The sequence below is a fragment of the Sceloporus occidentalis genome, unplaced genomic scaffold (genome assembly GCF_023333645.1).
Source record: "Sceloporus occidentalis isolate IW3139 unplaced genomic scaffold, rSceOcc1.0.p SCAF_5, whole genome shotgun sequence".
Lineage (NCBI taxonomy): Eukaryota > Metazoa > Chordata > Lepidosauria > Squamata > Phrynosomatidae > Sceloporus > Sceloporus occidentalis.
In genome coordinates, this window is record NW_028316985.1 from 117,363,056 (window position 1) to 117,390,869 (window position 27,814).

Consider the following 27,814-nt stretch of genomic DNA (forward strand, 5'->3'; position numbering starts at 1 on the left):
CAGCTCCATTCTATGGAATCCTGGGATTTATAGTTTTGTGACTGCTCTGCCAAAGAGTGCTAATGCCTCACAAAACTACAAATCCCAGGACTCTGTAGGATGGAGCCATTGCAGTTAAAGTGGTGTCAAGCTGAATTATTTCTACAAAGTAGATGCATCCTGAGTGTAAAACTGCACACATGCAGAGTTATTTGGGGTTTGTTATTCCCTAATTGGCAACCCCTTTGTATTTGTTTTGCTGTAATATATCAGGAATGTAAACCCTGGAACTATGGATAGAGATGAGTAAACCCTGGAAGAGAGGCAAGGGAGAAATCTAAGTTGTGTGCTTCAGAGCTGAAATAAAAACACGTGGCTGGCTAGCTAAAATGGATCCTCTTAAAATTGACATTTACAATCACCTAGCAGCATCATTGCCTCTTCAAGTTTCAGGTTATTTGTACCAACTGTCAAGAGTCTGCTTTTGGATATACTCAGATTAAAATGAGGGGAAACGCAGACTTTTAAGAGTGATTGTTGTGGCTGCTTTATAAATGCCCCATTTTCTTTAAAAAAACACACACATATCAGATAGTCCTGAACAATAAACCACCTGTGGTCTGAAATGTAAGGGAGGAGGACAGCTGTTCCTGACCTCCTTAATGATTCCTCCTTAATGATTCTGGGCCTGAGGCCCAGAAAGGCAGAAGAAAACAGACAACAATTTGAAAACAGCAACACTGGCTTATGTTAATAGTGAACCAAGATATATTCTGATCCTATGGCAAATTGGAAGAAAGCTGGGCCCAGCTTTGCAGAAGGGGAAGCAGGAAGCAAATGAAAGCTGGAAAAGAGCAAAAGGGACCCATGAAGATGGGTGGCGGGAGGCACAGTTATACTGCAGTTAACAATTACGGGGCATTTCTTTTTTAAAAGAAATTTTTGGAGCAGAGGCAAAGATACCATGGAATGGACAGGAATAGGTTCCCACATCATAAAAAAAAGGGGGCAGCAGTTCAATATGTTTCAGCACACTTTATATTCAACATTAAGAATACGCACATGTGAAATGAAACAGCCATCTTGGCTAAGCCTTGCAGAAGTAGACCAAAAACCTTTAAAACCCTCTAGAGACTGTTTGAAGGCTTCTTTCAAAATATATCCAGGGATCCTTTCCTTTCAGTAGTCTCTACATTTTTATTATTTTTATTTTGAGGGCCACACTTAGAGATCTGTGCTTCCTTAGTGTACTGAAGGTAGGCTTATCTGCTTTCCCCCCTTTCCCTCTGTTTTGCTGTTAATGTATACTCAGGGTTTCAGGAGACAGCTGCTGTATACCTTGCTTGTTGTAGGACTTTATCACACGTGAGGAATTTCTCTTAATTTCGAATGAAAAGAAAGTGGGGCCAGAACGCATTTACGTGAATTTGCTAGATCAGTGAATTTACATGAATGCGAATTGCGTTCGAACTGGCTTCCCATTGCCCGAAAATAGCTTGCCATTGCCCGAATTTGCATGTGATCACCTCTCACGCAATAACGTGAAACCCCATGATTGTGCTCGGACTGACTTCCCATTGTCCGAATTTGCGTGTGGTAGTCTATCGCACAATAACGTGAAACCCCTTGATTGTGTGATAGACTACCACACGCAAATCCGATTGTGTTCGGATTGTCATACTTCCAATTTCCCTTGTCTGATACCGTCCGCAGACTAGAGTAGAATCCTACTCTTTCCCAGTGCAAGCTTTATTGCATTCTCTGCGGCAGACATGCTGCTGAAACCTGAATGTGTTTATGTGTTTCTGCAACCCTCCTCCATCCTCCCGGTGCTGATGCTGCTAAACAATTTTCAGATACACAGAAGATGAGAAGACAAAAGGTGTTGAGTAGGCAGAAGATGACTCCGTGAAAAGGATTTGGTTAACTAAGGTATGCCTATAATGTGGAAGAATTGTGAGAATGAAAATAGGGCAAGGGGAAGAGAAAAATTGCTTTAAAACAGATAGAGAAATGAAAAGCCTTCCTTGATAATATTGCCTGATACTGATGTATGTATATATAGGTGTGTGTGTGTGTGTGTGTGTATGAAGTCATCTCTGTAAATCTTTTTAGCTGTTTTGGGGAGGAGGAGTGTATTTCATTAAATTCTCTGCATTTCAAAATTCCCTTATTAACATAGGTTTTGGATGATGGTTGTGCAAGGACATGTGATTTGGACTAAAAACCTTTTATTTAATTTAAAAAATCTTGCCATTCTTCAGTAGTACGTCCTATGCTTGGAACAACATCATTACTATCCATCAAATCATACCCCATTCCTTGCCTCTAAATCTCTCCTTGATACTGACTGCTTCCTCAAGGACTCTGCAGAATCTCAGGTTTTCTTTGAGTCATCAAGTTTTAATGCCAGAGCTCCATTCAAGGACATTTTTAAAAAGAGTGCCTTTGAGCATGTGCAGAACATGTTTCATTCATTGTTACCTACACAATGGTACACAAATAGGATTTGATGAAATAATCTTGAGGAAAAGATGTGATGTCATGAATCATTATTCCAGCATGTGTGTATTACAGCAAGTGAGTGTGTGTAAGTATGAAGGAGAGAACATAATCCTGTTACATAAACAAATAACTATACAAAATTGAATTTTAGCCTCATATAACTAATACAGGAAGCTCCCACTTATCTGATGGGCTAGGGACCTAAACACTGTTAGAAAGTGGAATTGGTTGAAAAGTGGAACTCAGGGTTTTTTAAGCTTACAAATGCATTTTGGCTATTGCAAATCATAAATAACACACTATGGCCCCATTCCCACTTACAAATAAATCTGTGTGTGATCTGAATCGATGGATCAATTCGACAGCAGAGCATTGTTCCTACTACATTTGCCCCGATTGCATTTTCTTCCACTACATTTGTTCCAATCGCATTCTTTCTCTCTAAAATAATCCACTTGTGGTTCCCATTCATGAATGAAACGATTCAAAATGATTTGGTTCCAGCCGGCCGAAGGGGAAATTTAAATCGATTCCAATCCTCATACGGTTCTCACTTGTGCAGATTCGATTTATCAAAAAAGAAGTGGATAAATAAGCGTCAAAAAGACTCAGGTTAAATGGTTCTAGCGTATGCCCCCCCAATCGCTTCAGCGATTTGGAGTAAGCGGGAACCGGGGTCGTTTGAACCAGTTCAAACCAATTCACGATCCAATTTAAAAGGTAGTGGGGATGAGGCCTACATATCATGTTTGCCTTTGTGCAAATGCTATATAACACATCATATATACAAAAATAAAGCAAAATGAGCAAAAGCTTATCTTTAATGTCTTGCTGTATTATAAGTACAAATATTGTACAGTAATGCTGTTGAAGACACACTACCCACAATCTCAGAAGCACCATAGACTGAGTGCAGGTTGACGGAGTAATACAGAGGGGGAGGAAAAGGCACCAAGCAGGACTCACTCGGTTGCAAGTATCTGTAGATGGTTTGGTGCCATTTTGCCCGCTCAGCTAGCAGCACACACATGCAAGCAGTCCAAAGTGAACCTTCATAAGAGGAAGAACTTTTGACATTCTGCTGTTTCCATGCTTGCAAATTATACAGATCTGTTCCATTAAATCAAGGAGGAGTACATTCTTTGTGTAGGCAAGTTGCGGGACCATATATGCACACACACACAAGTGGTCCCAAGCAAGCCTCATAGGCAGGAAGAAGTGATGAAAAAGCAGATCCCTTGTCAAATGAATGGAACTTGTCTTTAATTTATTAGTGACAAAATAATGAGTTACCAGAATCATAGAGTTGGAAGAGACCACAAGGGCCATCTAGTCCTACCCCCTGCAATGAAGGAAATCTGAATGAAAGCATACCCAACAGATGACCATCCAGCCTCTGCCTAAAGACCTCTAAGGAAGGAGACTCCACTACACTCCGAGGAAGGAGTGTGTCCCACTATCAAACAGCCCTTACTGTCAGGAAGTTCCTCCTAATGTCAAGGTGGAATCTCTTTTCCTGTAGCTTGCATCCATTGTTCTGGATCCTAGTCTCTGGAGTAGCAGAAAACAAGTTTGCCCCCTCCTCAATATGGCATCCCTTTAAGTATTTAAACAGGGCTATCATATCACCTCTGAAGAAGCCTATAACTAGTACCATTTAAAAAATTAATTAACTACAAGCATCACTATTTTTATTTCCATCTTCTTCTACCTCTACCATGTCATTCTGTGTCATCTGCCCTTTCTGCTCTGTCCATCACTGCTGAATACAAATTCTTAAAGTGCCTTGGGCCAAAGGAAATATGACTGCAGTAGTTCCATGTGTCAAATAGCAGAACTGACTCAACCATGCAGAAAGAGAGGCAAGGACCTGTTTGTTTGTTTTTTAACAATAGGAGAAGGATGCCAGTAAGGACTGCCCTGTCCTTGCCTTATCTGCACTTTATCTCCCTGCAGTTCCACTCCCTGAATGCCCTGACTGCCATTACTGGGAGAGCAACAATGCTTTCAAACAGAAAACTTATCCTTTCTTCATAACTGGGCTAGTTTCAGTGTTTAAAGATTTGGAACTGCCACCATCATGTCTAGTTTGGATCTCATATATTAGTGGCCTTTGATAACAAATTGTGGTGCTGTCATTTACCTATGGAGTCCTTTGCATCTAGGTCTCTGAAGGGTGGCTTTCCAGTACAGGAACCTGCAGGATGTAGTTATAATGTGAGACCCTCCTTCAAACAAACACACATATGCAACTATTTTAAATTTACATGGCTAGAGATCAGGGCAAGGGTCCTTTTGATTGTGTCTTCATCTCTGTGGAAAGAGTCATACCTGGTGCTCACTCCAACAGCACTGAAATGGCAAGGGCTTTTATTTGTCCAGGAATTTCAGCATGCAAGATAACAATTCTTGACTATGGTTTATCCATTTTGTTGTATGTTATGGGATTATATTACTTCCCCCTTCTAATTCTCATCTTCATTTTTTAAAATGTACTCTGAGATTTTTCACTATATGATAAAATACAGATGTTTTAATGCACATACACACAGAATAGGAGTGGCAACACGGTTGTAAAACCCCAGACCCACAGTACAATATGGATCTGTACATGTGAGCACTAGGCTAAATATAGCCCATCAGCTTTTACTCTGCAAAATCAGAGAGTTGCCCTTGGCAGGCCACAGTTTACATCTGGTGGGCTGCATTCATCTTGGTGTGCCATGACCTATGCAAGGCTACTTTAAGGACTGAGCCACCAAATTTAAGGATTTCTTTTTAACAGCTGTGCAGGAGGTGGAATTCCCTTAGGTGTAGCTTGGCCTGTAAGTGACACTTGCTGGAGTGTTGGACTGGCATTCCAGACCACCATGTTCTAGACTTCATGGAGCTATGAAACTCATTGGGTGAGCTGGGACCAGTCACTCACTCTTAGCCTGACTTTTCTTGTCGTGTTTTAATTAGTATTATTTATTTAAATAAACTTTATTGACAAATCAGTTTACAAAAATTCTCTCAGTGGGTTTTTGAGAGCACAAAAGTGAGGACGAGAGGCATCTATGTTATATTGATCACATGAGAAGAAAGGTAGGATACAACATAAGAGAGAAGGCGGCAGCAGCAAGAATGCAGATTCTCCTTTACCTTTCGATTCCACAATTCTGAATGAAATCAAATGCAGGGAAATCTTTCTGAGTGAAAAATTGGATCATCAGCTGTGGATTGTAAATACAATTCACCCAAGATGACTGGGAAGAAAGGGGAGATGTTATCCTTTACCTTTAACAGCTGTGCAAATTGATGGGTTTTCCTCTGGTGTGGCTGGTCATGTAAGTGACACATGCTGGATTTTCCTCTTCTACCCAATTTTTAAAGGGGCTTTCTGTCCTCCTTTTCACTGGGTAGAGCAGGTGAAAAAAATTAGCACAGGCACACACAACTTGCCATCCAACCAGTGGGATGCAGCAAGTGTGCCACATGTTGTGCCCTTGCCATTTTCCAGTTTTTGTAGTCTTGAACTAACAAGAGAACCATTGAGGTTTATTGAGTCCCTTCTAGTGCACTGTGTATGGCTGATGTTCAGCTTGATAGCTCACCAGCTGTGCAAGTCTGTGAAGCAATGACAGATAACACCTGGAACATATAGACCATGGTAGGCAAAGCGTGACCCTCTTCATCCATCTGGATTACAGCTCCCAACATTCCTCAATATTAGCTATTCTGGCCACAATTGCAATCCAATAACATTGGGAGGGCTGCACTTCACCCACCTCAATAGAGACTAAACAGTGTCCTCAAACAGCTGCATTACATTGCTGAACTTTAAAATAAAAATTCTGGAAACTGCTGTGCTACCTTGTGATTGTGAATCAACTGTTAAAATACATTATAATATTAGGAAGCTGCCAAAGTCCTGTGCCCAAAGTGGGCATATGGCCATGGATGTAAATGGGAAGCACTATCAATCGAAAATAAGGATACATCTTGTGGAACATTGGGTCCTGAGTCACTGTGTTCTCATTTGCTGATTAATGGTACTGTTAAAACACACACGCACGCACACTGGAAACACTAGAATACGTGACAATTTTTAGCAATTGTGTGTGAATAGAGTAGCTAAGAACATGATGAAAAGAGTGTTGTGAAGTACCACAACAAAATTCCTCCCCTGATTATACTGTGATCTTAAAATGAAAGGAGTACAAAAAAAGGAAAAGGTCTTTAAATGTCTTCCCTCAGTCTCTATTTCCAACATTTTCAATTAAGTGTAAAGACCAGATTACCTGTTACATATCTGATAAATTTAACCATTTCCTAACAACAACATGAAAGGTAGATCATGAGAAACTGCAGATTTAGCGGATCCTTTTTCTTCTGACCATTTTCTGATTCAATCTCTCCCTGCATTGTTTTTCCACTTGTGCAAAAATAAATATCAATACCTGTGCCTTTCCCCTGTAAAAGGAAAAATAGCTCAGCACCCATGTTAACACTGTAAGCAGAAAAACACCTGGAAGGGAAAAGATTAAGCTGCCCCTATCACCTACTGCTTTTCACAGAAAGAAAGAAAGAAAGAACTGTTACACACATTTGCTGTGTGATGTCAAGTGTGGCTTTAGAGTATGCATTCATTAATTTCAAATACAGATCTTTGGGAAACACAGAAGGACTCTGTTGTATCTACAAGTCAGAAGATATTAAATGAAGAAAGGACATAACAAGAGAATACATTCCATGCCAGCATTTCATTTTAATGTTTTCATAATATGCTTATCTTGCTGTTCTTCAGAACAATGGAAATGCTCACCCACCCCATTTAATCTTTACAAGAATGCCATCTTTTATTGGAAGATAACAGCAAGCTCAAGATCAGTTAGTAAATTTTGAAGGCTTTAAGGATTCAGCATTCTTTCTGCCACACCTGATCTCACTCCAACTGTTTTTTCCTCCTATCTAACTGAAGCTTCCTACAAGGGTCAGAGAGAACTAATGGCTTGTGAAATTTTCTGCCACATGTTTCAAAATAACATGCCTTGGATACTATGCATCTTGGCTTGGGATTAGTGAGAGGGACATCATCAGCCTTCCTCTGTGTAAGTGTGTGTGTATGTAAAAAAATTGGCACTGAAGAGTTAGTGCATGAACTGAACTATACACCCCTCTGGCTAAGTTCCTCTAATTTGTGAGGGTATCCACCAGATCTTGCATGTGCTTTGACAGCACACTGGGCCGTTCCCTCTACAAAAACCTCCATAATGACTTTGGGACCAAAGAGGAGAGGGAGCAGAGTTTCTCTGCACATTAGCCTTATGGCATTTTACAAACAGGGTGATGTTTGATTATGAACAGTGTTTGACATGGTGTTCATAATATGAAATCAAGATAACCACCTGTGATGGGTTTGGGTCAAAGACGGGTGGGAACCATTTCTCATGCATGCTTCTTGCAATCCACTCCACTGAAGCCACTCCAATGTCACATTCTGTTGGAGTCAGCATTCTAAAAGCTGGACTCCAGAGACAGTGACTACTGCAGCTTCTACATTTGTGCCATTTTGTTATCAGCTCTGGCTGAAAGGAGCTGATTTCCAACAGCAGGGTTCAGTTCTGTGTGAGGCAAAGGACAAAGAGTGGAGCCCTTCCTCATTCCATGTTCAGAAGCTGAATGGGCTCCCAGTTGAATCTTACTCAAGGCAAGTGATGGGATAATTTCCTACTCTACACTTGTGGGCAACATGGCAGTTTAGGAGACCCTGGACATGTTGCATGGTGCACAGCTGTACCTGCCAACACAGAATGGCTGGGGTAGGAGGGTCAAAAGGGAACTGTGTTGGGGATAGCGCTGCTACCCCTCAGTGTCTCTTGCTTGAGGTGGCCATTCGCTTAATGGCAGGGATGGACAGTCTGGCAGAGATCTGGCACCATTCTTCTACTTGAGCTGAATGCTTTTTGGCTCAAGTACAAAATCTGCAGTAGCTGTTCCCAGAGCTGGAAAGTGGGAGTGGAGAGGGACAATATAGAAAGAGAGGATAAAAAGACAAAACACTTTCTCTTTGCATTGACCTTCCTCCTTTCCATCCTAGAAAATAATGTGAGGGTCCTCAGTTTTACCGAACCTTTAGCCTTGAAGCAGTTTAAAATGCCCAGTAGTTAAGTTAGGGGAAACAGTAATAATAACCCTTCAGTTAGGGAAAATAGCAAAATCAGCTTGGAGAAGAAAGAAAAAGAGGAAGGGCTCTCATGACAATGGAAAGGGGACCCACTATCCTGTAAGTGCAAAACTGTTGGCCCCTAGTTAACCAGTGAGTTGTTTTGTATAATTCTCCTGCGCTTACATTTACTCCAACCACGATGGATATTTTTAAAAGAGGAGGGGGAAATCTCCCACTTTTTCAAAGAATAAACCATTCAACTCTTGCTTTTAAAAGAAACAGAATCTTTGGAAATTAGATTCAGATTTATGTCTGCTGCTTGTCCTAGAAAAAAGGGCACTGAAAAGGCTATAAGCTCATTATTTTCCCAGCCATTATGTCTGTGTCCTCTGTCTAGATAGCGGACTGAATGACAGGAACAAGTCTGTGCCACTCATTCCAATCTCTAGTTTATTTTGGGCACAGAGGAACATTAGTCCATCTAACCCAGGACTGCTGACATGGACTGGCAGTGGTTTCTGCTAGGAGTTCCCTCAGCTCTACTGGGAGATGTTGAGCACTGAACCTGTGACTTTCTGTGTGCAAAACACATGTTCTGCCAGTGATCTGCATTCCTTCTCTCTTGTCCCAAAGCCATAAATACAGTAAATAAATAAAGGTTTACTTTATTGAAAAGCTCTCTAATTGAGTTACAGGGTAACACAATGCAACAGGGATGGATATAGTCTCAAGGTGATCACTTTGGAATATCAAGTAAACAGTAAATGTGAGTTAATTTTGAAAGCAGCTTCTATTCTAGAAAATGAAATTGTGAAGATTAGCAATTACTGTATGTTCAGCCTCTGCTCTAATAAGGCTGCAATCCTAGACATCTTTACTATGGAGTTTATCACACTGGGGCTAATTTTGGCATTAAAGAGAGATTAAAGTGCATTTAAAGCATCCCACAAATAAAGCAAAAATGGCAAGTAATTGTGCAAATGATTATCACACACAATTGCATAAATAAAGTGATATCGAAGATGCATTGTCACTGAAATCACGAAAGTGAAACGGTGTACGTTAATGCTTCTTTGTGACCACTTTAGTGGTGGGTTTTGGGCAATGTCGTGTGAAATTGTTTCGCGTAATTATGCGATTTTCCTGGAATATTCATGGGATACACTCCCAATCTCCTTCATGTGATAAACTCCTATGAAAGACCTCAATAGGGTTTACTTCTTGGTAGACATGCCTTGGATGGCATTAGTAGCCTGTAGGTGATCCTTTCACTTTCCCCCATCCTCTGTGTAAATGAACAGCTGCTTTTCCTCTACATGAGGACAAATAAAGGGCTCCTTTTCCAAATTTCACTGAAGTGGGGACAAGATGGGCCCACCTTACCATGACAGTGGGTGGCTTACCTTGCTCAAGTAGAGACAGGGAGGACAAAAACCCTGTTGGCTAGTCCCTAACTAGAGTAAACCCATTGATTCAATTGCTGCATCAACAGACAGGTAAATCCAATGGAGTCAATGGTTCTACTTCAGTCAGGTCTTCCAATAGGATTTAGACCTATATGTGTCTATGTGTGTGTGAGAGAGAGAGAGAGAAGAGAGAGAGTTTTATATGTGGAATACACAAAGCCAGAATGCAACTCCATGCCCACCCCAACTCTCATCCTTGAAATATATAGACAATTTACAGGTCTAACATCCACACATAAAGCTAACACAACAGTAAAAAATTAACCCATTTAAAATAATGATCCATGGAAAATGGTACTTCTGCCTTTTCCCTGTGATTATTGCCAGTACACAGATAGTGTGTGCAGGCCTTATACCTTTGCCCACAATCTTTGGGTCAGCTGCCTGTACTATTTGGAAACATTACTTTATATTGTGCCTCTTTTGTATCCCTTACGGCCCAGTTTTTAATAGGCATTCTTAAAGGACAGGGTGCATGAAGGTGTATAATCTTTTTCATGTATACATGCCCACTGCATTGAGTATTATATATTCAGACATGATTCTCCTATCCAGAAGTGAATGAAGCAGTTTTCTGATCCTGAGCATGGACAAAACCTTTGGTTTGTATCATATAGACACCTTAAAACATTTGCATGCGCACACGCACACACACAGAGTCTTCAGGATCTCCCATGTCACTTTTATTAATCTTTCTTCAACACCAAAGGCTTGAAAGTGATGAATTGACACGAGATGTTGATTTGTTAAAAAATGCTAGACACAATTTATCACTGGATCTTTCCCCCTTTTGATATCAATGCAACTTTTCTCAATGTTGTTGTCTAAAAAAAAGAAAGAAAGAAACAGATCTAAATGATTTATGAAAGCAGTAAACATTTGCAAAGGCATCATGTAAGAGCAACTAGAACTATTTTCTGCAATGTCTGTTCACTTTATTTTTCCTTGCCAATGTGAATATGTGAACATATAAAAATGAACTGTATTTTGCTGAAGACCACTAGGACTGCATCCACGCTACAGAAATAATCCAGTTTGACACCACTTTATCTGCCATGGCTCAATACTATGGAATTTTGGAATTTGTAGATTTGTGAGATATTTAGTCTTCTCTGTCAGATAGCTCTGATGCAATAAACTATAGTTCCCAATATTCCATAGCATAGAGCCATGGCAGTTAAAGTGGTGTCAAACTGGATTCTTTCTGCAGTGTGGATGCAGCCTAGGCTAAAGGGCCAATCTACCAGTATACTATAGTGGTTGGAAGAATGATTCTGGATGACTTGTATTGAAGTTCTGCTTCAAGACCAGATTAAGATATGCTGAGCATTTACATTATGAATTTATGAAGCCACATAACATTACCACAAATCTGGATTATTATTTTAAGGACTTTTCATAATCTGAAATTCCAAAATACAATTTATTTTGTTTAGGTGCAAATCTGACACTGGTCTACCACCTCGCTGGATGTATTTGTATGAGAAAATCTTTTAATCTCATTATCTCTACCTTCTAACTACAGTATTAAATGGAAATAATAACATGCTAGCTCAGCAGGTGAACTATGAGGGGGAACACAATAAAGATCATATAGCTATTTGCAAATACAAAGCTCCGTTTCTTATCTCTTCTTTCACTTTTGTTAGCTGTTGCTGTTGCTTTGAGTCCCAGCCGCCTTTCCTATCTCCCTCATCATTCTAAATTCATTTATTTTCACTGTCATTCCTTTGCCTCACTAGGTCTTCTAGTCAAGGAGTCAGTCATTCTACATTGCCTCTTTCTCTTACATTTTTTCTTCTTCTCTTGCTGTCACAGAAACTTGGATATTTCCAGATCTGCCAACACAAATGTTATTTCTTACAGTTCATTAATCTTTCTGGACTTCCCCCATTTTCAATTCTGGGGTTGGACTTCTCATTTTCCTTCCAGTTTTATATTATTTCTTTTTTCCTTCGATGCTTTCTCTGGTACTGAATCCTTGATGTTCATTTCTTTGTGGGTTTTTGATATCTATTGATTGCTGTTTTGATGTATTTTCCTTCTGACTCTTGTTCAGCCTTTCTTTCCAGTTTTGAGTCTTGGGTTATTTTTTTCCTCTTCTTCTCTTCCTAATTTTGTTTTCAGTTATATTGACTCAGATTCAGATCCTACTATACAGCATTTTCTCTTTTGTATTGCTGGTCACATCTTAGACCTGTTATCTCTTTGCACCACTTTGTTTCTAATCTTGATTCTGTTTCTTTCCCTGTTTCAGATCATTATCTTGCTTCCTTTAACCTCCTGCATTTCATTTTTTCTCCCTTGCTCTCAGGCCTTATCAGGATCTTCATTTGTTATACATCCTTATCAGTTGTTTCCCTTTTTTTCATTTTCTTCATCCCAGACTGCATCCACACTGCAGAAATAATCCAGTTTGACACCACTTCAACTGCTATGGCTCAATAACATATAATTCTGGGATTTGTAGATTTGTGACACATTTAGCCTTCTCTTTCCAGAGAGCTCTGGTGCCACAACAAACTGTAGTTCCCAGAATTTCATAGCATTGAGCCATGGCAGTTAAAATGGTGTCAAACTGGATTATTTCTGCAGTGCGGATCCAGCCCATCATCTTCAGCTGTGGATGATCTTCATCGCCAATTTTCATTCTTGTATCAGAACTGGGAGCCAAGTGTGGTATAGTGGTTTGAGTATCTGATGATGACTCTAGAGACCAGGGTTCGAATCCCTGCTTGGCCATGAAAACTGACTAGGTGGCCTTGGACAAGTCACATTTTCTCCGCTTCAGAGGAAGGTAATGGCAAGCCCCATCTGAACAAACCTTGCCAAGAAAACCCCATGTCATCATAAGTCAGAAATGACTTGAAGGTACACAACAACAACAACAATAACAACATACATCAGAGCCGTTGAATATTTATAATGCAAATTCACCCATTACTGATTTTGTTCATTACTAATCCACACTAATTCACCTCAACTGACCTGTTTCTTTTTAAACAATCTTTCTTTCTTGCTTATCAGTCATCTTTTTTTTTTTTGCTGTGTCTCTCATAGTCACAGCTTCTTCTTTTTTAGTGTTGATATTCAACTTAATTATTTTCTAATTTCTTCTGCATATTTTGCCATTAGAATTTCACTTACTCATTGGTTTTCTTTTCTTCCAGATACAATATTTCTTGTTCTCCTGGTTATGCCTCCTTTTCCTTTTCCTTCTTTTCTACAGTTTCTCCTTCTGGTATTATTTCTCATCCTTCTTCCTTTAAATTGCAATGTCTTCTCCCCGGGACTCCCCCATCTCCATTCTAACTATCATCTCCCTTCTCTAGTACCTCAAACCCATTCATTCCTAGTGCCTTACCTTTTACAAACTCTTGAGAATCTTCAGTCTAAGCTTTTTTAAAAACTACTTTATGTAAAATCAAAGGTTCTTGTCCATCCTTATTCTCTTCATTCTGCCATCACTTTTTATACAGTATGCCAGACTATCCTTTAGTTCTCTTCATTCTATATCACTTGTTAGTAACGTCCTTTATTCCTTTTAAATCGATATCCCAGATATTTATTTTAAAGTTTTCTCCCAAAAATTACACCTTGCTCTTTTCAGATTCCTTGTTTGGTTGGGTTCCCACGTGACTCATTCTTGACTCCTTCTGTTCATTCTTTAAACACTTCATTTTGTCAATATTAGTTTTTCTTTTTCTTTTTTACCTCTTTCAGTTGTGGATATTTGTTTGTTGGGTTACATTGATGATATCTAGCTCTTTCTGTTTCATCTTCCATTCCTCTCCTTTGTACTGTTATTTCCAATTGTCTTACAATGATTTTTTCCAGAATGTTGGGTCATTATCTTGCATTGAGCACGCAGAAGACAAATTCAAATTTCCTCCCAAAACGTAACTTTTGCCTTTTTTCATTCTTTCGGTTGTCATTCTTGCTTTTCAATCTTCTTAGATGTAGGCATCTACTTTGTTCCTTCCCTTCTCACCTAAGCTAATTCTATATTGCCAGCTTAGCTATATATGCTAACAAAAAGCCATATCGCACGAGAAATGAAAGCCAAAATGAAGCCAGAGAGGAGCGGCTTTTCTCATACTTTACCGCATGAAGTCATAGCACTTAAGTTCTCTTCCTGCAGGAAATGGTCATCAAAGCGAGTCTTTTATTCTAGATGGAAAAATCAGTTCAACAAAAGACTCACTTTTATGACCATCTACTACTGCAGGAAGAGAACTGAAGTGCTACGATGTCATGCAGTAAGAAGCAGAAAAAGCTTCTACTCTCTAGCTCTGTTTTATCATATTTTCATTCTGTTTATTTTGGTAGGAACTACACATTATCATCATGTTCACGAGCCTGTTATCTTTGTTTTCAACTCCACCGTTTATGTGATTTTGCCTTCATTGTGCTCTGATTATGTTACTTCTCCTGTGTTTCCCTTCACTGGTTTCCTTTATCATTTCTTATTAAGTGAAATTTCTCCTAATTTTATTTCTTTTCATACTTTGCACCTTATCTGCCTTAGTTGTTTTTAGCAGCATTCTCTTCAGTTTCATTAACCAAACACTGAATTCAATATTAAAACTTCTTTGTAATATCACTTGTCTCTGTGCCTATTTTCTTGGCCCTTTATGCATGGAATGCTTTATCTTCAAATCCAAGGCTAGTTTAATTTTAATTACAGTTGTCCCTCCACATTTGCAACTTTTGTGGGTTCGATTACTTGTGGTTTTGATTAATATGTTCTCTCTAGGAACCTCTAAGTCTTCCAGCACAACTCTTCCACTGTATTAAAAGCTTATTATTTTCCTACAGAATTTGCACTCATGATGGAAACATCTTCTGTGTCTAAGTGCACAAAGAAACTGGTATGGTTAGCTTTGGCAGACTTGAGCCTACTTCCTGAGTTGCATGTTACATTTTATAAGTTAACGTTTATAGATAATAAGGGCAGTGCTTTTATGTTGCCTGCCGGGGCGTCTGAAAGAACTGAACGTATTTAACTTAAAGAAGAAAGATTAAGTGACAGCAAGCAGGAGATAGGTCAACAGTGCTCAGATACCTAAAAGACTGTCAGAAAGAAATGAAAGAGTAATTGCTCATTGTGTCTTCAGGAGACAAGGCACATAATAGTGGGTTTAAATAGCAGGAAGATAGGGAGGCACTAAGCCAGGATGGTTTGATGTCTGTAATCAAGTAGAGCTATTTCACATCAATAAACAGAAGTTCGTGTCTTCCATTCCCTTGTCCACACTGTTCTACATATTATATGGCAACAAACTTAAGTGTCACTGAATCTACAGCAAACTGGGAGGCACAGCCAATCCTGAAAAATGTATTCTTATGAAGGACAACCTTGCAAACATCTATATACAATAATATGTTGCTGGTAGAAAAATAAAAACAGAGCCAGAGTGGTGTAGTGCTTTAAGCATTGAACTATGACTCTGAAAAGCAGGGTTCAAATCCCCACTCAGCCATGGAAACCTACTGGGTGACCTTAGGCAAGGCGCACTCTCTCAGCCTCAGAGGGAGGCACTGGCAAAAAAAATCTGAACAAATCTTGCCAAGAAAACCCTGTGATGGGCTTGTCTTAGGGTTTCTGTAAGTTAGAAATGACTTGAAGGCAGGCAGCATCAACAACAACAGAAAATGAACACTTCCCGTCCCCTTTCCCTCAGTCCAATAAATACAATTGCCTTTGACAAGTAGGAAGAGACCATTGCAGGACTCATCCTAGGCACCTATCAGATCATATCTTCACTGTGAATGAAGATCATTGACATCCATTCTCACTATTTTGTGACTATTCAGTATATTATTTCTGGGCATAGGAACACAGGATGCTGATCCAACTAGTATTGTTTACATTAGCTACAATCCACAGAGACAGTTCTAACTAAAATCTGCAAACAAATATAGAAAATAAAACAGTGGACCACAGATTGGAAGCAATCAATAAAAATTCCCTTCCACACACAAAAAAGGAGACACCAAGATTGCAGTATTACAAGACAAGTGCACTAATTTCACATGCAAAAAAGTCATGCTCAAAATTCTACAGCAAGGATTTCTGCCATATATGGAGCGAGAAATCCCAGAGGTGCAAGCTGGGTTCAAGAAAGGAAGAGGCACTAGGGATCACATTGCAAACATGCAGTGGATAATGGCATGCACCAGGGGATTCCAGAGAAAATCTGCATGGACTTTATTGATTATGGCAAAGCTTTTGACTTCATAGATCACAAAAAAGCTATGAAAGTGCCACTACACTTGATTGTCCTGACGCGTAACATGTACTCAGAACAAGAGGCAGCCATCAGGACTGAATACGGGGGGCGGAAAGAATGGATCCCAGTCAGCAAAGGGGTCAGGCAAGACTGCATTCTACATCACCCTAGTTCTTCAACCTGTAGGGAGAAAATATAATGCACAGATCAGGTTTAGACACAGAGGAAGGAGGTATGAAGATCAGAGGAAGAAACATCAAAACCTAGTATACTGTACTACTAGCAGAAAATAAAGAAGACTAGGAACAATTACTAAAGAAAGTCTAAGAAGACTGTTTTATGGTAAGCTTTATGCTAAGCATTAAGAAAACAAAAATAATGACCACAGAAGTGCTATATGAATTCATAATAGATGACAAGAAACTTGAAATAGTATCTGTATCTTGGATCAAATATTGATGAGGATGGAGACTGTTGAGAAGAAAGTATAAGATTAGGAATGGGAAGGATAGCTATGAATGAACTAGACAAGATCCTAAAGTGCAAAGAGCTCTGGTGGCATAGTGGTTAAATGCCTGTACTGCAGCCACTCACAAATCATAAGGTTGCGAGTTCAATACCAGCCAGGACTCAGGCTCGACTCAGGCTTGCATCCTTCCGAGATTGCTAAAATGAGTACCCAGCTTGTTGGGGCAATTAGCTTACAGTTGTAAACCGCTTAGAGACTGCTTAGGTGGTATAAAGCAGTATATAAATGAAGCTGCTATTGCTGCTATGTAACACTGAACACTAAAGTTAGGATCATTCAAGCCATTGTGTTGCCCATCTCCATGTATGGATGTGGGAGCTGGACAGTGAAGAAAGCTGATAGAAAGCAAATCAACTAATCTGAGATGTGGTGCTAAGGTTACTATGGCCTGACAAACAGATCAAGCCTGAATGCTCCCTGGAAGCCAATATGACTAAATTGAGGCTATTGTACTTTGGCCACATCATGAACAGGGATGACTCACTACAAAAGGCAATGATGCTAGGAAAGGTGGATGGCAGTAGAAAGAGAGGAAGGTTAGGCGACTCAGTCAGGGAGGCCATGGGCCTGAACCTGGAGGACCTATGCATAGCAGTTGAGGACAGGTGGTCTTGAAGATGCCTCATTCCACAGGGTCCCCATGGGTTTAAGTTGACTTAAAGACAGTTAACCATAACAACAACATCAGATGCAGGAAATCTATCCCTGCTTCCACCAATAGCACAAGAGTCACATTGTCTTTGGGAAAGTCTGGGTAGGGGATATATGCCACCAGTTCTGGACCAAAGCTGGATAGGGCCAAACCACCCCACAAACAAACTCTCTTGCACACACACACTCACACCCCATCCATTAATTCCACTCTTTCCCCTTCTCTCTTTTCACCCCTTCTCTTACTCTTTCCCTTATTGCTCTCTGTGTGGTGGGGGAGAGTACCAGGGCAGGATCTAGATGGGGAAACCACATGGGTCCAGGTACATCTAGCCTGCAGGCTTGGGGCTTCATCTGTGCTTGCAAAGGTGGGCTCATTCCAGTCCTTCAGGCTTTCATTGCTCTTCTTGGGGATGCCTGGATTAAACCTGGGATCTTTTCAGATCTTGAAAAACTGTTCATGCTGGTTGGGGAATTATGAGAATTTTAGTGCCAAAAAGTAGCATTGCAAAACTGGAGAGGCGAGCCGGCTAAAGATACCCTCCCTGTACCATCTTAACTAAGGACAGAAACAACAAAATGCAGGCATCTTGCTAACATCTCTAATCCTTCTCCTGTTTACATCTTGCCTGATGAAGGAGCCAGTGGAGCTTTGGAAGCTTGCAACAGATATATTGTGCATTTTGGTTGGGCAATAAAGGTATCACTGTTTGGTGGATTTATGCTTGAATTGCAAAGCTGGGACTTTTTTCTATGCAAAGCATTTGCTGTACCAGACACACCATTGAAACAACTTGAAGGCACCCAACAACCATCTGCATGTAGAACAAGCTTTCTGCCACTAAGCCTGCCCTCCCACTCTCCAGAAAGAGGCACTCAGCCATGTCTCTGTTGTGAGAGTTTAATGTGTTTTATGCTTAAGGGCTATAGAGAGCCATACATTTCTTTCAAGAAACAATGATGCTTGCAGGTTGTAATGGATGGGGGCAGGGTCAGCCTTTCGGTGGAAGAATCACAGTTGACACTTTTCTCCCAATAGAAGGGCATCACCAAAGAAACACTTTGGAGGAGGAGTGTTGCTGGTGGAAACAAAATAGGAAACAAAAATATTAAACAGATGTTCTAGAAATAAAAGGCATTATTTCCAGGGTGAGGTGAAGAGATAGCTTTGCTTGTGTGTTGAGAAGTCTGTGTTCAGGATTTTTTCTGTGTTATTAAGGGGCTACTGAAGGAGTATTGGACTAGGAAACTGTCTTTGAATCCCACCATGGAACCACACCTTGGCCATGTCACACTCTCTCAGCCTCAGAGAATGGCAGAAGAAACTTGCCAAGAAAACCCTGTGGTAGATTTGCTTTAGGGTCTCCATAAGTCAAAAACCACTTGAAGACAGGCACCAACAAAGGATCTGCAAATGCCTCCTGTGTTTAGGTGTTAACCCTTCAGCAATGAGTAATAACCTCCTGGATGATCCAAACATCATGGCAGGGGCCAAAGTGAGCCTTGGAGGGCAAGGGGGTGCCTATGGGTTCAATCCCCCAAGCAAACCTAGGCAGAGCTGTTGTGGCTGGGTGGGCTTTGTCATTCATCTTCCTTGCTGAACCACATCATGGGCCTCTTTCTGAAGACAGTGTTCTGTTTTCTTCAGCTGTAAAATACCGGCAACTTGGAGCAGTGAGAAATTAGAAGTAGGGTTGTGACGATGGAGGCTTTCATGGCCAGCAACCAGAGTATTTTGTGGGTTTTTCAGGCTATGTGACCATGTTCTAGAAGAGTTTATTCCTGATGTTTCTCTGGCATTTGTGGCTGGCATCTTTAGAGAATGCTGGAATGGAAGAGAGTGGGATACACACACACACACACACACACACACACACTGTGTGAACCTGGGTAGGAAGGAGTGATTTCCATGTTAATCTGTGTATTGATGTGTTGTTGAATGGCAAGGCCATTCTTCAGAGGGGCCTTGCCATTCTGTAAAAAATGTATACATATACATACATGTGTGTGTATTATAAGATAGATAGATAGATAGATAGGATACATAGATAAATACATATATACATGTATGTATGTATGTATGTATGTATGTATAATAGATAGATAGACTGATAGATAAGACACATAGATAGGATACATACATACATGTGTGTGTATTTATATGTATGATAGACAGACAGACAGACAAACAGACAGATAGGATACATGTGATAGACAGACAGACAGATAGCTAGGATATAAATAGACATGTATGTATATGTATAAAATGATGGATGGATGGATGGATGGATAGATAGATAGATAGATAGATAGATAGGATACATATATACATATATGTGTAATAGACAGACAGACAGATAGGACCCATTTCACTTTCTCTAGTTTCCAGGGCATTATATATGTTTAGCCTGGAAAAGAGAAAGTTAAGAGGTGATATGATAGCCCTGTTTAAATATTTGAAGGGATGTCACATTGATGAGGGAATAAGCTTGTTTTCTGCTGCTCCAGAGACTAGGACCCGGAGCAATGGATGCAAGCTGCAGGAAAAGAGATCCCACCACAACATTAGGAGGAACTTCCTGAGAGTAAGGGCTGTTCGAGAGTGGAACGCACTCCCTCGGAGGGTGATGGAGTGCCCTTCCTTGGAGGTCTTTAAGGAGAGGCTGGATGGCCATCTGTGCCTGGGGATGCTTTGATGGGGAGTTCCTGCATGGCAGAATGGGTGGCAATTGAAGTCTCTTCCAGCTCTCGGATTCTCTGCAGCAGAGGCATGGGAGGCAGGTCTGGGGAAGGGAGGAGGAGGAGGAGGAGGAGGCGAGGGAAGGAGGCTGCCCTGAGTGATGCTCTGGAGGGAAGGGCTGCGTGAGGACTGGAGGCTGCTGCTGCTGCTGCCGCTGCTGAGCCCCCGGAGCCCGGCCATGGCGCTCTCCCTGGCTGCCAGCCCTGCCCCTGTGGCCCCGGGGAGCCCTCTTCTGGGCCAGGCGCTGGGGGCGCTGTCGGGGCTGGGGCTGGGGCTGGCCATGCTGGGGCTGGGCTGCGCGGTGGAGCCCCCGGGGCCTCCCGGGGGGCTGCTGGGGCTGCTGCGCCGTCCCTGGGGCTCCCTGCTGGCCCTGCTCTGCCAGTTCGGGCTGATGCCGCTGCTGGCCTTCCTGCTGGCCCTCCTCTTCTGCCTGGACGAAGTGGCCGCCGTCGCCGTCCTGCTCTGCGGATGCTGCCCGGGAGGGAACCTCTCCATCCTCATGACCCTCCTGGTCGACGGGGACATGAACCTCAGGTACCTGCTGGGCAGGGAAGGAAGGTCCAGTCCAGCCCCATCCTGACATGCAGGAACTCCCCGTCAAAGCAGCCCCATCTTTGATCCGGGAGTCTTTATCTTTATATTTCTTTGTGCCTTAAAACATTCCTTTCTCGGATGTCCTACATTTGAAGGTGGCTTGTCCTCCTTTGAGGTTGGGACACCTGGTCGCCCTGGGCAAGAGCTCTAGGATCTCAACACACACACACACAACATACACACAAACACAAACACCACCCCAAAAGGTGGTTTCTCTGCTTCCAGAAAGAACAGAGTTATTAGGGCTGCGTCCACACTGGAGAAATAAAGCGGTGCAAAACCAGGTTATTTCTCCAGTGTGGATGCAGACACTTGGGCTTGGTCTGGTTGCCCAGAAAGGCTTGTGGGGCCAGGAGCAGACGTTGCTGGAAAGGGACTTTTTTCAGGGTGGGGCTGGAGGGTGGCCCACAGAAAGAAAAGGATGGAGAGAAGAGATAAAGTGCCCCAGGAAAGTCTGCTCCAGGCAGATGAGGGACCTCTCATCTCTTCACCTCTCACTGCAAAGAGAGGGGAGTCTGCTCCTCTCTTGCAAAATGACATGCCACTCCTTTGAGAGAAAGGAGCAGCATCTCATTTTGAAAAGGTCCCTTTAGTTAAGAATAAGAACAAGTAATGTGTAGCTTTATATGTGACAATGAATATCAAGGATTACAAATGGACAGGAGAGATACAATCAAATCTCTTTGATCGGAAGGCTGTGTTGTTTGAGTGTTGTGTGCAGGGGGCTACTAAGGGACAGGGGAAAAAGGAATTTTTAACTTTGCAGGACCAATATCGCATTCGGATTCGAGGGTTAGAAGAGAGAAAGTAGAGAGGGAATAGTAGGATGTGTAGGAGGGTAAGTGAAAGTAGAAAGCAGAAAGAGATAGAAGGAAGCAAGAAAAAGAGAGGAGGAGATAATGGAGAAAGGAGATCAGAAAAATAGAAGGAGAAAGCAGTTGAAGGGGAGAACCAAAATAGTTCTAGGAAAGTCGACCTCAAAGGGGATGAGGAAAGAGGATTCAGGAAATACAGTAAAGTCAAGGAAGAAACAAGAGAAGATCCGAAAGCTATCTTGGTCAAAGATAACATACGTTCATTTTTGAGTTTATATGTTCATGTAAGCACTTGTATTTTATGTATGTCTGTATTATTTGTAATACATGCAAACATGCAAGAAAATATATATATATTAAAAAAAGGGGGGGGGGGGAAACATGCAAAGGACAATACCATCCCAAATCCACAAAACCATGATATCTTTATCAGACAAACCAAAATGCATAAAATATACGGTATGCTGCAAGCATTTTGTGCATTTTGGTTGGTTCAACAAAGGTATCCCTGTTTTGTGGATTTGGGATGGTATTGTACTTTCCTATAAGGGCCAACATGGCTATGTTGTGTGTCGCTTGTGACATGACACATGTTGCTTGCAATATATATTTTGTGCATTTTGGTTGGTCTAATAAAAGTATCACTGTTTTGTGGATTTGAGGTGTTATTGTACTTTCCTATAAGGATCAACTTGGCTATGTCATATGTCGCTTGTGACATGACATACGTCACTTGCAACATATATTTTCTGCATTTATCACAATTTGGTGGATTTGTGATGTTATTGTATTTTCCTATCATAGCCAACATGGCTACTTCATATGTCACTTGTGGCAAGATGTATGTCATTTGTGATATATTTTCTGCATTTTGGTTGGCTCAACAAAGGCATCCCTGTTTTGTGCATTTGGGATGTTATTGTACTTTGCTATATTGGCCAAAATGGCTGCTCTTGAATATGCACAAGCGAGTGTTAAGGGCTGGGGAATGGGGAGAGGTTGGTGCAGAATTCAGCCAGCTACAGAAAGACATAGAGAGACACAGAGAGGTGGAGAAGACCCTGGATAAGACCACCGGCAGAAGAGAAAATTGGCATGGTGGGGATAAGAGGGCAGGGATCCTGGAAACAAGATCGAAAACGGCAGACTTGTGCACCCCAAGGTGGTGGTAGTGTTCAGCCAAAAAGTGGGAACAGCTACCTGAGTTAGGGTGACCAGATGTCATAAACTGTAGAAAACAAGGCATCATGAAATGTAAGACATTCAAGGAAAAAGTAGATTACCAAATTAAAGCTAAAAACACGAATGCCAATATAAATGCCTGCTTCTTTGTCATGCTCAAAATGGAGGGTATTCTGAACTTCATCCTGGACAGAAGGTTGAAATGTAAGACATGTGCTGGAAAAGGAGGACATCTGATCACCCTGTTCTGAGCTTGTCCAGGGAAAAGTGTGGGGAAGGCATGTGGTTGGGAGAGAGCGAGGGTCAGTTTCAAGTTCTGCCCTGGGTGAGGACCCTAATGCCTCCTTCTCTCCTTTCTCTCTCCTTTCGGCCCACCCTTCGCATCTCTGGCAGTATCATCATGACCATATCCTCCACTTTGCTGGCTTTAATCCTGATGCCTCTCTGCCTGTGGGTCTACAGCCGCCCCTGGATCGACACACCACTAGTGCGCCTCTTGCCCCTGGGTGCCGTCACCCTGACCTTATGCAGTACCCTGCTCCCCATTGGCCTTGGGGTTTTCATCCGCTACAGATATACGCGGGTGGCAGACATCCTGGTCAAGGTAAGCTGGGCCTGTCTTCTCTAGTCGTATGCAGCCACTGGGCCGTTTTTTAACCCCCTTGGACCGATGGCTCCCTGGGGATAGACTTTAGGCTGCTGTATTCATTGGTTTCAGTTGTCTAGCACCAAACATTTCCCCTCTTGCCACTTGCAGACAGCTATCTTATGACTGTATGTGCAATCTTAAATCAACTTCAATTTTTTAATAATAGCTTTCTGGAATACAAGTTGTACCTGAAAACAGTGCCGTTAGATTCTTATGCCAACTATGTTTTACACATATCTGTAAAAAGGAGCAATTAACAGCACTGTTTTCAAACATATTATTTCTGTACTGGACCTATTTGCTGCTTTTCCCATCACCTGCCATCTCTGTCTGGTCATCTGGGGATTATCAGGTGGATTTTGGCCAGGAGGATTCACCTAGCTGTACTACAAACAAGGAACACTCCACAACCATTCAGACAAGTTAAAGGAAAGAAACCTCTTGGTCTCCTGCAGCAGGCCTACCCAGTACTTGACCATGGAGTGAGTCTGGAGAGATAAAAGGGAACAGTGTTGTGAAAGATGCAGTTTGCCACTGATAATACAGTCGGCCCTTCTTATACACGCATTTTTTATACACGGATTCAAGCATACACGGTTTGAAAATGTTCCAAAAACGTATAAATTTACCTTGATGTTCCATTTTTTATTAGGGACACCATTTTGCTATGTCATTATATGTAATGGGACTTGAGCATACACGGATTTTGTTATACACGGGGGATCTTGGAACCAAACCCCAGCGTATAACAAGGGTCCACTGTATAACCAGTGTTCATAGACAGAAGCCACAGGGTGGTTCTTTGCAGCACTTTTAGTTCAGAGCAGCACTGTGATCCTACATACTGACTATTTAATGGGCCAGGCCCAGTTATTAGACATGGCGATCCAAGGTACAATCTGTCTGCATCACAGATACTTATGATAGGCAGAACTAAGCGTAACAAGTGGAGCTAGAGGAGATGGAGACAGGACAGATTCACCTAGAAATATGTGCCAGTGTGCATGAATGCATGTATCTTACACATACACACAGAGATAACTGCTGCTGAAAAACAGCAGCATCAGAAAATAGATGTTAACTATGTATAGAAAGGTTTTTAAAGACTTACTTCTAGATAAATAATCAAAACCCAGAATCTGTTCTATAGCACTTTCTTGGTCCTGAAAAAGGTGAACCTATTTATATAGCAAGACTGCAATTTTGTGTACCTCCCCATAACAATAAACCCCATGGAAAAAAATAGGACTTGCTCCCTAATAAAATGCATGGGATTGTGTTTCTAACAATAGCCCGCTTGTTCCAAATGTCTCTCCCATGCCTACCTATTTTAAATCTTAATTAAATTTTGACTTTGTTTATTTTAAGCTTATCTATTTTTTTAAAGAAATAATTAATTTAAATTGTAATTTGATGATTGCATTTTAGTTAAGGGATAAAGGGATGGAATTTTAATTTTGTGTGTATTATGCATTTGTTATGTATTTCTGTAATACACCTTTATCCTTTGGAAAGGCGGTACATAAATATATTATTATTATTATTATTATTATTGATCAGTGCAATTAATTGTTACCTATGCAGACAATATATCACTTGTATAGAGAACGTTCTATAGATAACCAAACGTTACATGTTTTATAGTCCAGATTATACAATAGCACATAAAAGCAAGTAGGGTTAAAAAATTCTAGTGATGCTGATATCTGAATTACATTTTCCTAAAAGACATTACCGCATCACCTATTATATGAAATTACTTAATGAAGGGTGCATCCAACAAGCTTTTTCCTTTCTCTAGAATAGATAGGCTCTCCAGAATAGACTCAAATCCAAAGATGTCTATGGGGATATTCCAAAGGCGAAAATTACAGAGATCTGGTATGGGGATGCAGCAAAAAGGATAAATAAGGTTTCTGCCCTGTATAAAAAGTGGCAACTGTACATATGATAGATGCTTCCACCTTGACAACATAATGATGTTTGTGTTTGTTTGTGTACTTTGACAACATAATCAAATTCTGTGGGATAATAAGTTCAGTGTGGTGAACACAAAACAAATGCCTTACAATGAATTTGCCTTTAGCTGAATAGAAAACATACTGATAAGTGGGATCTAACACAGAGAGCTGAATGTGCCTTGAAAGAATATGTATAGGGATTTCTATGGTAGTGCTTGCGCATTTTGAAGTGAGATGAAAACTTATCAGGACTGATGCTCAGTTTTTAAATCTCCACTTTATTTGAAAACACCTACGGCGCTTTCCAGTCATGTCATTTTGAACTGTTTTAACTGTTTTATCCTGTATATTTTAATGGCACTATTAGCTGTCATGAAAGCCTATTAAGGGACACTAGCTAGGATCTATAAGCAAACAGATAAATACAAACCCCCGTAATGTGGTGTTCTCATACTGTAACAGATATAGTCTAAAGGTTTTCAGAGGGTATAAGAATGCAGAACAAAAGTAATTTTGTTATTAAGCTCATTAGTCTCCCCAGTGATGATCAAACGCTGGCCATTTGTTGAAATGCCACAACCACCACATACTGATATGCTTTGGCGCAACAGGTAATTTTTATGTAAAATGCTCCCCATCTCTACTCGTTTCTTGCTGTTGATGAGCAACTATGGCAGGGTGAGGGACCCCATTCAGGCATTTGGGACTGCACAGGGTTGTACTTTAAAAATACATTTTCTCAACAAAATTATCTATTATTTTTTCAGGAAGGAGGGGTGGAAGAATTTGGAAGCGCTGACTAGATTTCTGTTGAAGGGGTTGAGCAAAGAGGATTTACATCAGAGATCTGCTGAATGGGTTGAGTAGAGGATTTAAAGCAGGGATCTGTTGAAGGGGGTTGAACGAAGAGGATTTAAAGCAGGGCTTCAAGCAAAAAGAGATGGAAGGAGGGTTGGAAGCATTTGAAGGAACCAACAAGATTGCTGTTAGCAAAGAATTAAACAGCAACTACAGTGAGGAGGTGGAAAGAGTGGGGGAAGATATGGGATTGATTTCCGCGGCAAACAGAAGATTATTTATGCAAGTGATACTGGTTATTTCAAGCACTGATCTCTCAGCTTTGCAGGGGAAGTCAAGAGGCTTTTGTGGCCCATTTGTGGGACTGATGGGCCACACTTTGACTACTCCTGGTTTACATAGTTAAGGATAATTGAAATAAAAGATTCTGCTTTTTCTCATCCATTTTTTTTCATTGCTAGGTTTCCTTGTGGTCTCTCCTGGTGACACTGGTGGTCCTTTTCATTCTCACGGGTACCATGCTGGGTCCTGAACTTCTGGCTACTATCCCTGCCACTGTCTATGTAGTAGCTGTGCTAATGCCCTTGGCGGGTTATGGCTGTGGTTATGGGGTGGCAACCTTGTTTCGTTTGCCACCCCACTGTAAGCGGACAGTGTCACTGGAGACCGGCTGCCAGAATGTACAGCTCTGTACCGCTATCCTCAAGTTGACTTTTCCTCCAGAGCTCATTGGGCCCATGTACATGTTTCCCTTGCTCTATGCCCTCTTCCAGGCTGCGGAGGCTGGCCTGTTTGTGTTGGTCTACAAGATCTATGGCAAGGACATCTATAAGCAAGAGCCTATAGGAGGTGAAGAAGAAGAAGATACAGACATTTCTTACAAGAAACTCAAGGAAGAAGAAGTGCCAGAGATGTCTTATGGCACAGTGACTGTTGAGGACCATGGCTCAGTGCTCATGGAAGCTACACAGACTGCTCTCTAGAGAGAGGGAATACCTAGAAAATCCCATTTCAGGATAAGTGGTAGAGCAAACTGGGAAGGATGGGAAGGGGTAGAGAGGTGACAACAGTATCAGCCAGTTGCTGTAATCTCGATTTCCTCAGTATACAGGGTTTACAACCAAGCCTATATTTTTCTCCACATATTAATGATTCACAGCCTCTGCAGCTGCTATTACAGAATATCATTAAATGTCATAAATGTAACACAGAAACATAATCAAGAAACAGGTCTGCCCATAGAAATGAAGGGTTTTCTGAGGGAATTTTGAAGAGTGGAGGAAAGATAAGCAACACAAGGAGGAAACAATGGCCATATTTGTTAAGTGTAACTGAATGTCATCACCACATCTGCTGTTCAAAAAAACCAGAGTTGTGTATCTTGCATATCATTCAGCTTTTATGTATGTGGAAGGGTTAAACTAATGTTGTGTATCAGTGATTAAATTTCTTCCAAACGTATTAAGCCCTTAAGAGGATGTATGAGAGACCACCTGTGTTGTCTAGTTTAAATTAGAACCACTGTACCAGTTGTTTTATATGGCTTCTATTCTTTCTGAAA

The 27,814-nt window shown here is 41.1% G+C and overlaps 1 protein-coding gene across 2 annotated transcripts; it reads left to right on the forward strand.

Moving 5' to 3' along the window:
• The first annotated feature begins 1,863 nt into the window (after window positions 1-1,863).
• Window positions 1,864-27,791, forward strand: SLC10A4 (solute carrier family 10 member 4). 2 transcript variants are annotated; one of them, XM_089526969.1, is made up of 3 exons: window positions 1,864-1,911; window positions 23,239-23,449; window positions 26,715-27,791. In XM_089526969.1, the coding sequence occupies exons 2-3, from the start codon at window positions 23,246-23,248 to the stop codon at window positions 27,234-27,236; spliced, it is 726 nt and encodes a 241-aa protein (XP_089383095.1). In that variant the 5' UTR covers window positions 1,864-1,911; window positions 23,239-23,245; the 3' UTR covers window positions 27,237-27,791. The 2 variants fall into 2 exon arrangements, with proteins under 2 accessions (XP_089383095.1, XP_089383094.1); XM_089526968.1 differs by lacking the exon at window positions 1,864-1,911 and adding an exon at window positions 20,570-20,788.
• The last annotated feature ends 23 nt before the right edge of the window (window positions 27,792-27,814 follow it).